Source organism: Nyctereutes procyonoides, unplaced genomic scaffold (genome assembly GCF_905146905.1).
Source record: "Nyctereutes procyonoides isolate TBG_1078 unplaced genomic scaffold, NYPRO_anot_genome, whole genome shotgun sequence".
Classification (NCBI taxonomy): domain Eukaryota; kingdom Metazoa; phylum Chordata; class Mammalia; order Carnivora; family Canidae; genus Nyctereutes; species Nyctereutes procyonoides.
Genome location: NW_026575159.1, coordinates 1581901 through 1596951, shown reverse-complemented (window position 1 = coordinate 1596951; position 15051 = coordinate 1581901). Strand labels below are relative to the sequence as shown.

The following is a 15051-nucleotide window of genomic DNA, read 5'->3' as shown; positions in this document are numbered from 1 at the left end:
CTATGTTTATCTCACTTCCACTCTTACCATCTGCTGCACTGCATTTCCTTCAGAAAAGTGAAAAGTTTCCACAGTGCCCAAAGCTCTCCCTGCAAACAATGCCCTCTTCCCCTCTTCCTTCCTTCCTTTCTCCGCTTTTTATTTGGTCTCATTTTGTGTTAAGGTCAAGCTGTTTTAAAGAGTTCACTTTGCAAACATTTCTCCGGGGCTGAAATTCCTATTGAAATTGTTTTGATGGATTTGTAAGCATTTCTGCCATTTATTACTGGCTTCTGCCCAAGTACACACATTTTGGGTTGTGCCCACTCATTTGAATTACCTGAAAACAACTTTGCAAGAAACAGGAAGTAAGAAGCTGTGGCTTATTTCATGCCACCAAATTAGGGCAACATAATCATCCAGTTAGTATAATGAGTCTAAAGAGCATTTAATATAGCCTCTCATTATATCAAAATGCCAACTCCACTTACTGCAAGCTAGTTTATATTGACAGAGTCTTTAAAGAAGTATCAAAAGGCTAGAAATATTTTAAGCACACCTCTAATTCCTTTACCTGAACCTTTCTTTTTTATTTCTTTTTCTTAACATATACCCTTATTCCTGACTGACACCAGGCTTAATAAGCGTTTAACTAGAGAATGCTAAATTAAAAATATCTTGGCAAATTCAGTTTTATGCTTCATATGCCCAGGCTTCTTCAGATGTTTTCATTTCCTTCTGTAAGAATTATCATGGACGCCAGAAAACAAAATCAGTTCTTTATTTTCATAAGTATAACCACCTGAGTTGCAATTCGGTATTAACCTTTAGTAGTTCTGTGACTTTGGCCAAGTTACTGACCCTCTGAAAGTCACAGGTGAAAACAGCACCTCCCCTGCAGGACTGTAAGCTGATTAGAGATGATGTACGTAGAGCAAGATGCCTGACTTTCAGGAGCAGTCAGCAAATGAAAGTTATTATGACCATTATTATAATTATTATAATTGGTTTGTAGTCTCAATGCCAATCTCTGGGATCTCACTGAACTACAAAAAAGGAGCTGAAACACCAATCTGCATTCGTTATCAGTATTTACTCCATTGGTATAACACACTCAGTTATTTTTACTTGACCTTTTAAGAACAACAAAAAAAGTGACTGACTTTATGATATAATTAAATTCATCGTACCACAGCTTTCACTTCCTCTTATACATTCTACATTTAGGCCTACTAGAGATAAAGATTATCCCATCAGGTAGTGGAGGGGCAAATTCTTTAATGCTTCCTGTTGCCTCTCATATGATAATCAAAACATTGTGAGAAATTTTACATACCCACAAAAAATATGAATTTTATATGAGAAGATTGAGAACTTTGAAAATCTTATTTGATTTAAACCTAAACTACATTAGTGAAGAACAAAGACAAGTTTCCCAAATCACTTATGAAATTTAAGGATAAAAAGTAGAGGAGACATGGCTCCTTCTAAGACATTAGTTTCTCTAAAATGGTAACATTTTACCTAAAATCATAATGTGACCAACAGTCAGATTCAAGGTTGTAACCTATGTTAACTCCATATAATTAAAATAAATTAGCTTCCCAGGGTTCTCCAATGCTAATGTTATGTTTATCATTTAAATTTTCCTTAAATAGAAAAATAAATTAAGAGTTAGTAGATGTAAATAACTGGCAAATAATAATGCAGACCTGTATCAATTGTTTATTTATATATATATATATATATATATATATATAACAAAATAAAATAGAAAAAAACCATTTCAATTAAAACCAGCAATTTATACAATTACAACTTGATCAAAACTATTTCCTCTAAGAAACATGGGCTCTTCATTCTCTCCCAAATTTCACTGAGAAAATGTAACAATAAAAGGGTTTATATATAAGTAGTTCTTCCTTATAGTACTCAGCTGAAATTAATGATTAATTCATCTATCTAGATTAAAAGTGAAAAAATCAATCAACAATGCAGATGTCTTTTAAAAGCCAGTGCACAGATATATTATATATTATCGCATATATCATATTCTCTATCATATACATACATAGTACCAGGAGATTAAATAAATTCTTAACTCTTCTTCTAGCTTTCAACATTGTGGGGAAAACAACAAACTGCAGTAAATTTTGCAGGTCAAAAAATGTTCTTTCCCTTGCCAAAACCTTACATAGAAAACCAAAAAGTCAATTCCTCTAAGTGGTAAAACATGACTTTATATTAATTTTCAATTTTTACTATCAACAACAATGCTGATATAAAATAAGAAGATAACTAAAACTTAGGCAAATACCTCTTAACATCTTATGTAGTCAGGTAGAAGCAGAATGAAAACACTTTATCATGAAATGACTTCATAAATAATGAGAGAATTAGGCAATTAAATAATTTGCCAAGGCTTATAATATTTCAAAAATATCTTTAGTGGACTGCACACTGAAGATCTGTTGGTGGTCATCTTTCAGACAAAACAATAACTTGAGCTTATAATATGCAAAAACGTAGTCTATATTATCATACACGATTCATATAAATGATATCATCATGAGTCATTTCAACATTACATAAAATCAATCATTTTAATTTTGTTGAAATTATTATGATGATATATCTGGGATCAGAGATGAGGTAGACAGGCAAAGCTTGATCTGACCCTCATATATAAAACACTAAGTCATGGAAAAAATTTGTACACCCTCTGGTTCCATCAAAACCAAGAAAATGCTGACTCCTAAGAACAAACTGCCTTCAAATGCTCTCTCATTTTTTCCAATAATTGTAGTTTAAGAAAAACTCCATGTGATTCTAAACAAAAACTACGTTTGGGGGATTTTAAGATGTCCATAAAAGGGTGATACTACAATGCCAGAGGTATTATTTTTTTCTTACAATCTCCTGAGATAAAAACACAAGCACAACATTAGTATAGCTTCTATTTCTATATTCTAAAAAGCATTACTTCCCGTTTTGCATTGTTAGATGACTTATGTAAGAAAAATGTAAGGATTTTAAAATAAATGTCAAAAAAAAAGAGGTACTGGATCCAGGAAAAGAGAGTTTGCCAAGGAACAATAATGTCATGTGGAGGGAGGGGGAGGTGGTGCAGAAGGGAAAGGAGGTCCGTGCCAAGCAAAGCTGGGGGCTGTTCAATCAGCTCTATCGGGGCTCCATCAGTGTCTCCACTCCAGCCAAATCCAGAGAAAACAAGGAGTCAAAGATTCAGGTCAATAAGCTTATAGGCGATTTGCACAAACAGTTCCTCCAGCAAGGTAAAAAACAAAGTCATATTGGCTTTTCTTTTTTATTCCTTCTCTTTGAACTCCCTGGTCCAAACACACCCTGGAAATGTCAATGTTATATACAAGAATTTTAAAAGCTCAGCTTCTTAATCCCGTTAAGAAAAAAGGAACAAGTTGCCAGTAAAGATCTCCTTCTTTATTGAACTCAAAGTGATTATGGTAGAGCTGCCTTTTGCAGATTCTGATTCCACTTGCCCAAGCATCAGAGGAGGCAAAAACATGTCATTAAAAAGTGAGGAGGAAAGAAAGCTCAACGATTGAGAAGGGTTTATGAGATACAAATAAACAGACTTTCTTAACTTAAAAAAATGATAATAATATAAAAAGAAAATAGAAAACAAAACAGTGTATATGTTTGACACTGGAACAAATGAAAAACAAGAAGTTACTAATCCCACAACCAAATGTGTGTTCTTTTTTCTTCTTTTCAGTATTAAGGATCTAGATAATATTTTGGTTGCTTTACCTTAACATGGAAGAGGGGGATAAATGCTAATAATCTAGGGTTGAGTTTGTTACTAAAGAGAAATATGGCTTTTCCTCAGTTATTTCTTAATTTTTAAGTGAAACTACAAAGCTACATAAACTGATAGAAAGAAATGGAATGTGGGGGAGGGACATTTCAAGGAGTCTGACAACGCAAAGGCAGAAAAGAGTTAAGCACAATGATAAAACCGACTCTGATAATCACATCTTCTACTCTTTATCTTTCTGATACAAGTATGTGGTATTGTGGAAGGGAGCAAAGTGACTCATATCATTCTCAAACACCCCAAATTGCTCTTTCGGAAACCACATTAATGAGCTACAGATGGAGTCTCATCAAGCCCCTGGCTAAAGGGATGATTCTGATTGGGGTTATCTGTATTTCCTGACAGCTTTCTCAAATTGCTCGTTTCCATTTCCTACTTGAACCTTTACTTTCTGCAGGCTTTTCTTTTCGGGGTATAAACAAGCATATGGTGACCATGCCTCTTCTCCCAGTTAACACCTCAGCTCTCTTCTGTGGCTCGCTGGAGCCTTCCATAGTGGTGGGAATCCAACAGGTTCCTAGAGGGAGCTGCACAGGTATGGCTCCACCTCTCCTACTCCCCAGCTCTCTGCTGTCCTCTTCTGGCTTCGTGCAAAACTAGCCTCATAGATTTGGCAGATTCCACCCCAGTACCCAATATGGGAACTCATTTCCTCCCCTCAGGTCTCTGCTCAAAGTTCACGCTTCCCATCACTCTTTTAAAATCTCTCTCTCTCTCTCTCTCTCTCTCTCACACACACACACACACACACACACACAATCATTCTGTTACCCTTACCTGTTTTGCTTTTCCTTAATAGCGCTCAACACCACCCATCAAATTACACAATAGGAGTTTGCTTATTTATTATCTGTCTCCTCCTGAGAGTGAAACTGGTTGACTTTTGTCAACTGCTGTACCCACAGAACTGAGAAGAGGGTCTGGCATATACCAGATGCCTAATATATGGGCTGAGTTGAACTGAATTTATCAACAACAGAATTGGAAGCTTCTGCCAATCTAATTAAATAACTGTTTATGTCTGATTTTGGTTTGGTATCAATTACTTTTGGTGTTAGAGTTTAACCAAGTCTGAGTAACTCAGCTTATATTTTATTTCCTTTAATATCCCATGCACTTTCCTATTTTAAAGAAACTGTAATTTTTGCATACTACCTGTGTCAAATATTTTTGGATGTGTAAGAATATCCATTGTTACACTATGTCAATTTCCTTATTTTATGGATTTCCATTATGCCCCCTTATTTTCAACCTCAATCTTCCCAGATTGAAGACTGGCTAGGCTAATAAACATCTAGGCTAATAAACACTTCACCCAGTGAGTTCTCTGACCATTCTCCATATATAGATTCTAGGATTCAAATTAAGTTTTGTGTTTCTTCCAAAATTAACTTTAATGGCATCATTATCCCTTTCAGCCTTTTTTTTAGAGATGATGTCACCAGGAAATACTTTGTAAGGACCCTCACTACCTTTTCTAGATAATCATTAATAATTCAAAGTTCAGTGACATAATTTCTTCAGATTTTCTTTTTTAAAAAATATTTTATTTGTTTGAGAGAGAGAGAACAGAGAACGAATAGGGGCAGGAGAAGCAGAGGAAGAGGGAGAAGGAGGCTCCTCGCCGACCAGGGAGCCTGATGTGGGGCTCAATCCCAGGACTCTGAGATCATCTGAGTTGAAGGCAAGAGGCTTAACCAAGTAAGCCACGCAGGCGCCTCCTAGATTTTTCTTTTTTAAATAACAGTATGTTCTCCTAGCTTTCAGTGATAGTGACCTGACACTTCTCTTCCTGTTCACATAACCTGTGACATCCTCTTGGAATGTATTCCAAGACATGTTTACTTAATTTCAGTCATTAACAAACTTGGGTATTTCAATGAGTGAACTCTTTCTGCAAATAATTAATAACGGACACCCGTTTTAGAACTGCTCCATGTCAACTCCACCATGAAACTTATTGTCTCTGTATTTAGCAAAGAATCACTAATATATAATAAGAGCTCCCACCTGCTAGCAGTCACCTACTAAAAGCTCCCCTGGTTGCTTTCCAGACCACCTATGTTTTAATTTATATTAGTTTGCTTAGTTCTAAACATGCATTGATGTACTTCCATGTTTGCTACATAAACCAGAGAAAGTCAGAAAACAAATCACTGAAGCATATAATCCAGTGCCACAGGAAATGTGTAGCACTTATGGACCTAGCCTTGATGTCTTCGTCATCTGTAAATTCAAGGAAATAATTCTTGCTTGTTTCCTTCCTCTCAGAGATACTGTAAGGCAAGGTGCCAAATGATCTAAACTCATTGCACAAAAGAGGGTGATGCAAATTGTAAGTATCGCTTTATATTTGCTGAAATTCCTAAAATTTAAGGATAGCAAGCAACTTTGAGAAGAGCATCTTTTAATAAATAGAATTCATTTCATTCATTTGAAAGATGAAAAATGGAGACATGATATATGCAACTAACATAAAGTAAAAAGTGACATAAGAAACTTCAACAAAACTGTCAGGTTCCAATTTGAGGCCTGCAACTCTAACAAGGGCTTATTAAAGGTAATCTTTTCCACTTTTAATTGTGAATATTTATGACTTAGAATCGTATGATTAAGAATTTAATACATTTAATGTTGACATAAAATTCTGACCAACATTTTGACATTTCTGTAGAATATTACATTATAAGAGTGATTGGGATCGTATTTAATCATATGTTTAATAATGACTAGCAATAATATTAATAAATACTTCAAGACTTGTAAAAAGGCCTGCCCTTTGCCAACAAGTAAATAGACTATATCATATGGAACTGAGAAAAATACCACAACAATAAGAACAGAATCATTTTAAATACTAAAATATCCTGTATAATGTAGCTCAATTTCAAAAGGAAGTAGGAACTTTTATTTATGAAAAGGTGTATCTTCATAGATGTACCATAAAAAAGAGTTTTTCCTTATTTTTTTAATGAAAAAGGAATACAATGGCATATGATTGCTTTTAGACACAACCCAGTTGCTAAGATATAAAGATAACTGTAACTGGGTATCCTCAGTATCCTTCATTGATTGTCCCAATACCTTGTTTGGAACACCTAAGATACTCTAACCATGTTTTTGTGACCTGAGTTTTTAACTACTATCCTTTGTTTAATACAAAGAAAGCATTTGATGTTCAAAAGTGTTCTCCCTGGAACTCAGTAAAGAAACCATGTCCTTGCTAGATCTTAATCATGGCTAGATCTTTAGATGAAGAGACATTCCAAATAATCAAATTCATTTTCAAATATATAAATTTGTATTTATATATATATATACACACACACACACAATTTTTAAGTTGTAAATGACTTAAAATATGTGCAAAAAATATGTTTCATCAGTGAGCCCAAGCTGAAATTATTTTCCTTCAGAACAGTTCTTATATGCTCCTTCCACATGACGGTGGCATCATTAACCATTTAAATACTTCTACTCTTTTAATGCCAAACCTATTACCTTCCCTGCAACTGGAAAGAAAACAGAATTGTGTGTCACTGAGACTAATATGTGAATTTCTACAGAAAGATTAGTTCTAATTTTCTGGGGAGAAAATTTTCTCTTCCTATTCTAGCCAATCAACTTAAGTGAAAAATGGATGGCATCCTTACTATCACCTCAAGGGGATTCAATATCTGTCAAAGAGCTGGCTCTCTTTTCTACCAGTTCCTACTGACTTCAGTGAAAGTCTCCTGGCCTCCCATTTTATGAGAGTAAAATAATGAATTTATTTTCCTATTAAATAAGGTAATAGCACTTTTAATAGTTACAGTCATTTATCCTGCAAAATATTATGTGAAAATGAAAATTCTTCTTTCAACCTATCCTTACTTTCTAATTTCAAACTAAATATTAGAAACTTATTTTTATAACATATAATACATTAATGATGTATTTATGTATAATTTTATATCAAGTTGTATTTTAATTATGTACATAATTATATATATTTCTCCTAATATACTACTAACTTAAAATTTGGAGTTCTATATTTTTACACTAAGCAAGCCCTTAATCAATGATCATCCCAAAATGTAATGTGGTATCACTACTGCCTCTCTGGATTAAGTTGACAAAAATGTCTGAATCCACATACTACATACTACCTCTTTTTACAAGGTAGGATAAGTGGTACATGCTAATAACTCTTGGTTCCTTTTATTTATTGTGATCCTGTAACATAAGGCAGGTACTCTATGATACATTTAAGAATATATTTCCTGTCAAAGAAGGAAAATGAAATCTCTTTAAATATAGATTTAAACACTCATTTCAAGCCAGCTTTTACATGTATTGTTGTGGCTACTATAATGGTCCTAGCATCTAAAACAAGTACAGAAAATATTAATTTGCCCTGAAATCTAAGTCAACATTACCAACTACTCAGTCCATATCATTCTCATTTTCAACCAAAAGTCTCCCATGCAGGAGACAGGCACCAGGTTACAAAGTCACTGTGAGGTCTTTAGGAGTTAATGGTCAAGGAGGCTTTCTAAACCTCAGGGTAGCCAGATGCTAGTGCTGCCATTCCATTTCCACAATTTTTAGGGTTCTACTGACCATAGGGATGAGAATTGGCTGACTTCTTTTGTTTCTAACCACCAGCAACAGGAGAAAGTCATATGGGAATTTGAACAATGTGTATCAAATGGATAGGTGTAAAAATAAAAATAAAATAAAATAAAAATGGCATATACACAAACGCAGACATATAGAGACACACAGTCATGGTAAAATACACTTAAAAAAAAAAGCGGCTCTTTTAAACCAATAAAGTGACCCAAACACTTGTGAAACTGTGCATTGGTGCAGGAGGCAAGAGAAGACCCATCTCATTTGCAAAGACAAAACAATTAAATTAAGAGAATATATTTTTTTTAAAAATCATGAAAGACCTTTAAACACACTTTTTAAAAAAAAGCAAGCGAGTACATGTGCCTAATGAAGACGGGTTACTGGGGAGGCCACCTGGCTCCAAGTTAATGGTGGAAATAAACTGAGATGTATTGTCTCAGGTATTTCTTCCAACATAATGTTAAAGTGTTAAAAGAGTATCTAGGGTGGGAAAATCGCATGTATTTTCTTATTTAACGATATCTTAAAAAGCACCATCCTCAGTTTTGAAAGTCAATGTCAAACACCTAAAGCACTTTGTTTGTTTGTTTATTATTAAGTTAACTCTATGCCCGCCATGAGGCTCAGACTCACAACCCTGAGATCAATAGTCACATGTTCTACTGACTGAGCCAGGCAGGTGCCCCTTAAGCATTGTTTTTAAAAGGAGTGAGCCAGAACCTTGGGCTGGGACTACCTGCCCTATTCAGTGCTTATATTCAGTGCCTTGCAAGCAACTGACATTCAATAAATACTTGTAAAAGAATAAGTGAATACATGATGAACATAAAATATATTAGAGGGCAGCCCCAGTGGCTCAGCGGCTTAGTACTGCCTGCAGCCCAGGGTGTGATCCTGGAGACCCAGGATCGAGTCCCACATCAGGCTCGCTGCATGGAGCCTTCTTCTCCCTCTGCCTGTGTCTGTGCCTCTCTCTCTCTCTCTCTCTCTCTCTTTCTCTCTGTCTCTCATGAATAAATAAATAAACTTTTTAAAAATAAAATAAAATATATTAGAATTGGCCAATCAACAGGAAAATATTTTTAAATATACAAAATGACTTATTAAAGTGGAATTACTTCTTTTAGTCCTCATAATAGCATTTTGTGTTTTAAAAATTCTGCAGGTATTTTCAGACTCTTGAATTACATTATCAGCACTTCGAGCACTAGTATTATACTCTATCAGCGCATTTTTTAAACTTCACAAAATCATCTAAGTAAATGGGTTCACAGACTGCATCTAGCCATTAATGATTACCTTTGTTACAAAAGTATTCCACTTCTTCACAGCTCAGATTTTCAGGCCCAAATTCTGTAGAAAAGCTTTCCTCCAATGGAAAGTCCCCTTTTGAGACGATGTCTGTTTCCTCTGATGGACACTCTTCTTCTTCCTCTTCAATGGCATCTTCTAGCGGCCCTTGAAAAAGAATCAGGGACACTGTACCAAAAACATCCAAAGAAGATAGTGAAATAAAATCCTTTAATAGGGTCTTTTGATTAAAGTGGTGAGAAAAAAAATGCATTCTATGAATACACCAAGCAATATTACTAAGGGGACTCACACAAGATAATGCCACCTTCATATTCACAAGAAACAATGATCTATAATGAGAAGTGGAAGGGAAGCAGTACCTGAAGTTACTGTATAGAATGCAACCTCCATCTTCAACCTTTCCTCACCCCCAATTCCAAACCCAAAGCTGCTTCTCCTTTTTTTAAAAAATTCTCTCCCGAATTGCAAAACCTGTGCACTTTATGTTCATTTGTTAGAATTAACTGCCTGGTAAAGAGTACAAGTCTCTTTTACATCGTTGTACAATTTTACCTGAGATTTTAATAAAGATTTAAAGTAATTGAATGCATTTTAATTGAACTGAGATTTTAATAAAGTCTATACTTTTAAAAATCCATCTTAAGAGTGGATTCCAAGAAAAGATTTCATTATATGTGTTTGAGGCTTGAAGAAAAATTACATATTTCTCTCCCTGATGAAAGCATAACCCTATTCATAATTAATTGAATTTTTTCTGAAATGAAAAGTAGTTTTCTAATGAAAAACTGTAATTTGTATTTATGTGATACTTTTTCAGTAATAAAAATACAACTCCCTTAGAGTGAATGAGAGTGAGGTGCTCTACATTAATGGCCCTATTTTATTGAAAGGAAAAGGAGGGCTGTAGTTGTTCAGATGGCTCTAAAGTGGACTACGTGGGGATACCACATGGCTGGTTGTGAATCTCTGACCGTCCTAAAGGAGCAAAGTATCCGACTCATCTAACTAAGCAGAAGCCTGCATTTGTTCCTAAAAGAAGCAATGTGGCATGTTATCCAAAGAACACAATTATGTTAATTTGTACTAATTGTCAGTCACATCCACTGTCTCATCAGACAGGCTGACTACTTAAAAGGCTTCGGCAGTCTCTCTCTCACTTCTTAGAAATGTGCTAGGAAAATTTCAGGGCCAAAGAAGAAATCTTATAAATAATTTAAATTAGTGCACATATTACAATTTTAATCTATGTGGGGCAAAGAGGAATAGGTACATAAAAACAGTAATACATCTGATACTTTCCCAAAAAAAAGTTTCCAAACGGACGACAGAAATCATAGGGCAGATTTTCATGGACAAAACTAGTTGCATGGATTTAAATTAAGGGATATCCAAGCAAAAAACTTCTTATGGAGTTTCTTTATCCTTTTTACAATTTATTTTTTTCTCTTCCTCAAAATAATAAATTTTAAGGAAAAAAGAATGCCTTAATTCCAAACACTGGTAATGTTTGTAATGTGCTTTCTTATCCTCAAGGTGGAGAGGGAGCAAAACAAAACAAAACAAAACATGGATTTCTGTACAAACTACATTCAAAAGTCACAGATCTCATATAAGTTTTTATCTCTTATTCATTATTTTCAAGTTTAAAAGTATAATTTTTAACTCTTAAAACAATTATGTCAAGTAGCAAGTATGCAAGGAATACATAAATAGTAATAACAAAATATTATGATCATTAAACATTCATCTGATAATTCTAATTATTAATTCTAAGTAAATGAAGAATATAATAGAATATTTTCCATATTTTGTAATTTGTCATTGTAATGACAATTTTGGTCAAAATAAGACATGTAAAGCTGTCATATTTGTATTTCAAGTAAGATTTCAAAGCACTTTCTTATGTTATCTTTAAAATAATCCACCAAAGTAGGTAGGAGAATTAACACTATTTTTTTATTTTGTAGATATGGAAAATAAAGCTCAGGAAATTACTTAACCAGAATAAGGTTACAAGCTAATAAATGAAAAAACTGATGCAAAAAACCCAAGATTTTAAAATATCTTTTATTAATATACTGTACTACTATGCAAATATTCTTCAGTAGTTATAGACACGTTCCTTCATAAATAAATATATAAAACGCAAAAATCTTCTGAAATGCTTAACTTTTATTAGCGTATTTGTTCATAGATGCTTAAAGTTTGTCTTTAAAAACTGAGAAACCTCTTGCTGCTCTAAGATTATTGAGAATATGTGTTACAAAATATTAGATTCCCTCCCCAGAAAAATTAGGAAGATTTTCTTGCAGATTTTACCAAAACTAAAATTCTTGGTTACTAATATTTAATTATTTACATAATTTATATCCATACTAAATCAGTCTACAAAGAAACTGCCTTAATATCAGTTATAACAGAAATGACAATATAGACTTTTTCTGGAATATATACTCAGCTCTGAGTTTTGCTAACAAAAATAACTCTCGGGGATCCCTGAGTGGCTCAGTGGTTTAGTGCCTGCCTTCGGCCCAGGCCGTGATCCTGGAGTCCCGGGATCGAGTCCCACATTGGGCTCCCTGCGTGGAGCCTGCTTCTCCCTCTGCCTGTGTTTCTGCCTCTCTCTCTCTCTCTCTCTCTCTCTCTCTGTGTGTGTGTTTCCCATGAATAAATCAATAAAATCTTAAAAAAAATAACTCTTTGGTTGTAAAATAAATATTTTAAATAATTCACATATATTTTAGTAAATTTCTTTTTTTTCATCTCTGGATGTTCTTCAATTATAGAAGCCTATATATTATAAAGATAATTCATGTATATTGTAAGAATAAAATCAATAGTATTAAAAATGCTTTCTTTTAAAAAAATTAAATTCTAAGCATACATCTAACGTTCTTGGAAGGATTTTTATTTAAGATAGTACATAATGGAACAATTATTTAAAATATCCAATGACAACAAATTAGCTCTAATGGTATATCATTAAAACTTAATAGTTTTTATAAAAATGGAACAGAAAGCTCATGTGAAAACTTGAAACAACCACAAAGCACCGATCTACACTTTATAGTAAACCTCCAACTAAGCCATCCATGTTATGGCTATCTATTTAGATTTATATTTTATTTATCAAAGATTGTGATAAGATCTTAATTGATAATATAGTATCCTATATTCCAGGGGCTCTTTTATTTTATATGCTGGCTATCAATTTGCAACCTCAAGTATATAATTGAAAAGAAACACTTATTTTCAAAACCAAACTACAAAAATCCACATGAAAGGTGAAAAATTCTTGAGTTCATTGTTCTAAATACACGAGATCTCATCACCAATATTTAGACTAGTCCACAGGAAGGTGCTTTCATAGCCAACTTGTATCTCTCCCAAAGCAAGTGTCAGATTTATATAACTTACTGTACTTTAAAATGAGAAATTACTAACCATTCCTTTCACCATGCTATCAGATCGGGCTCTGACAAAAAAAGGTTTCTCTTAAAATGCATAGTATTATGGTTTTTTAAGATCAGATCTCACTCTACTCTCTATATTGCATGTTTCTTTAACAGGAAAACCTTACAGATAATCGGTGGCCGTAAACTAACATTTTAAAAGCGTAAGAGACAGTAGAAGCACAAGTACAATTAATAGCACCAATGAAGGAAGGAATGAAGGAACCTCGTGTGTATGGATTAGTGGGCACAGAAGTCCACTTCAGAAAAATCATCACACATAATTTGACACAAATAATAATATCTACTCAGAAAAGGCTCACGACTGAGCTCCATGTGCCTTCATGGAGAAAATTACTTCTGATTGAGGCCACTTGGCAGGCAAGTGTAAGGAAATCTGAATTTCAGCTCTTCGACTGCCTCTGATTTATAGATATTGAAATACAGTTGCCAAAATTAATAGTCTTAATGAGTATAAATATAAATACCTCATTTTAAAATGCTACTAATTAGCTGTACATCCTTAAACCCTGAATACAATGGGGCTATACGTCAGGCCCATAATGCTGTTAACCGTCTCTCAGAATGAGTAGGCATCCTTCCACATTTTATACTCGATGAAGAATAGATATTACTGGAAGATTCTGGTGGGCACAAAGTAATACTTCCATTTTCAGAAGGGGAGATAACTGGGTACTCAGGAACCATTTGAATGGACCACAGCTATCTTTGCCCTCTAGAGATAAAGCTGAAGCTAAGAAGATTCACAACACCTGACAATACGGTGGCCGTCCAATGCATGGTACATTTGCATTTAGCCAGTACCAAGAGTTATATTACAAAAACTACACCTAAGTGTGGCAAAATTTTTCATTTGGTGGTTGTTTCAATGATATGCCTTTGGTAAAGGCACATGGGATGTCCAAAATTAAGTAGTCCTGCCTTATATACTGGTGGCATAATAATTGAATAAAATGAAGATAAAGAACTGGATGGTTAAGAAGCAATTTGAGGAATACTTACTACCCAGACAAATGAATTTATGAGAAAAATACTGCTACAATTTCAGGTGGTTAAAGAAATCCCTGAAACCCATTCATAACCACTGGAGTAAGAGCTAGAAGGTGACAAAGAACACTTACAGGGACAATATATATATAAATTCAGAGGAAAAAAGATTAAAATAAGCAATACTATGAGGACATGCAAGAAATGGTAAGGACCAACACAGTAAATATTAAATCAAATATATGTGTCTTCCAACATATGTTGTCTCGATCAATAACTTCCTACCAAGGCAGCCCACTATAAATTAAATCAACCCTCACCTTGATGTCAGATTGTCTTCGTTCATATAAATTCAAAGCACTTCAGAATGAAGCACCCAAGAAAGAAATTAAATTATGCAGAAATTAATATACATTGCCAAGTATGAAGAGAAAGAAATGTCAAATTCTATGGTCTTGATTCATTATCCCCCCAAAGAGGTCCTTTCTCTTAAGCACTCACTGTCATTAATTTATTAAAAATTATTTTAGTTTGGTTTTGTGTGTCTTCTGATTAAAACAAGAAAAACACATTGTCATAATGGAACTATAGAAAGCATTCAATCTCCTTTCCATGCATTAATATTCTAAGCATTCTAGAGGCTGCACAAGACTAGCCACCTAGCAAAATGAGACTGTTTCAGAATACTGGGCAGCCTTGATTGCAACTGACAGGTGGGAAGAAAGTCACATTAAAATATTATCATTCCCAATAATTATAATAATCCATCATAGCGTGCTCAGAAATTCTGTTAGGTAAGTTTATTTGGAAAACATACAAATATTT

The 15051-nt window shown here is 34.1% G+C and overlaps 1 protein-coding gene across 1 annotated transcript in view; it reads right to left on the bottom strand.

Moving 5' to 3' along the window:
* Positions 1-15051, bottom strand: part of ZFPM2 (zinc finger protein, FOG family member 2) — a 456593-nt gene that overhangs the window by 352839 nt on the left and 88703 nt on the right. Inside the window, exon 2 of the mRNA XM_055314244.1 lies at positions 9752-9910. Within this exon, the coding sequence (XP_055170219.1) occupies positions 9752-9910 (159 nt within the window). The remainder of the gene's footprint in view (positions 1-9751; positions 9911-15051) is intronic.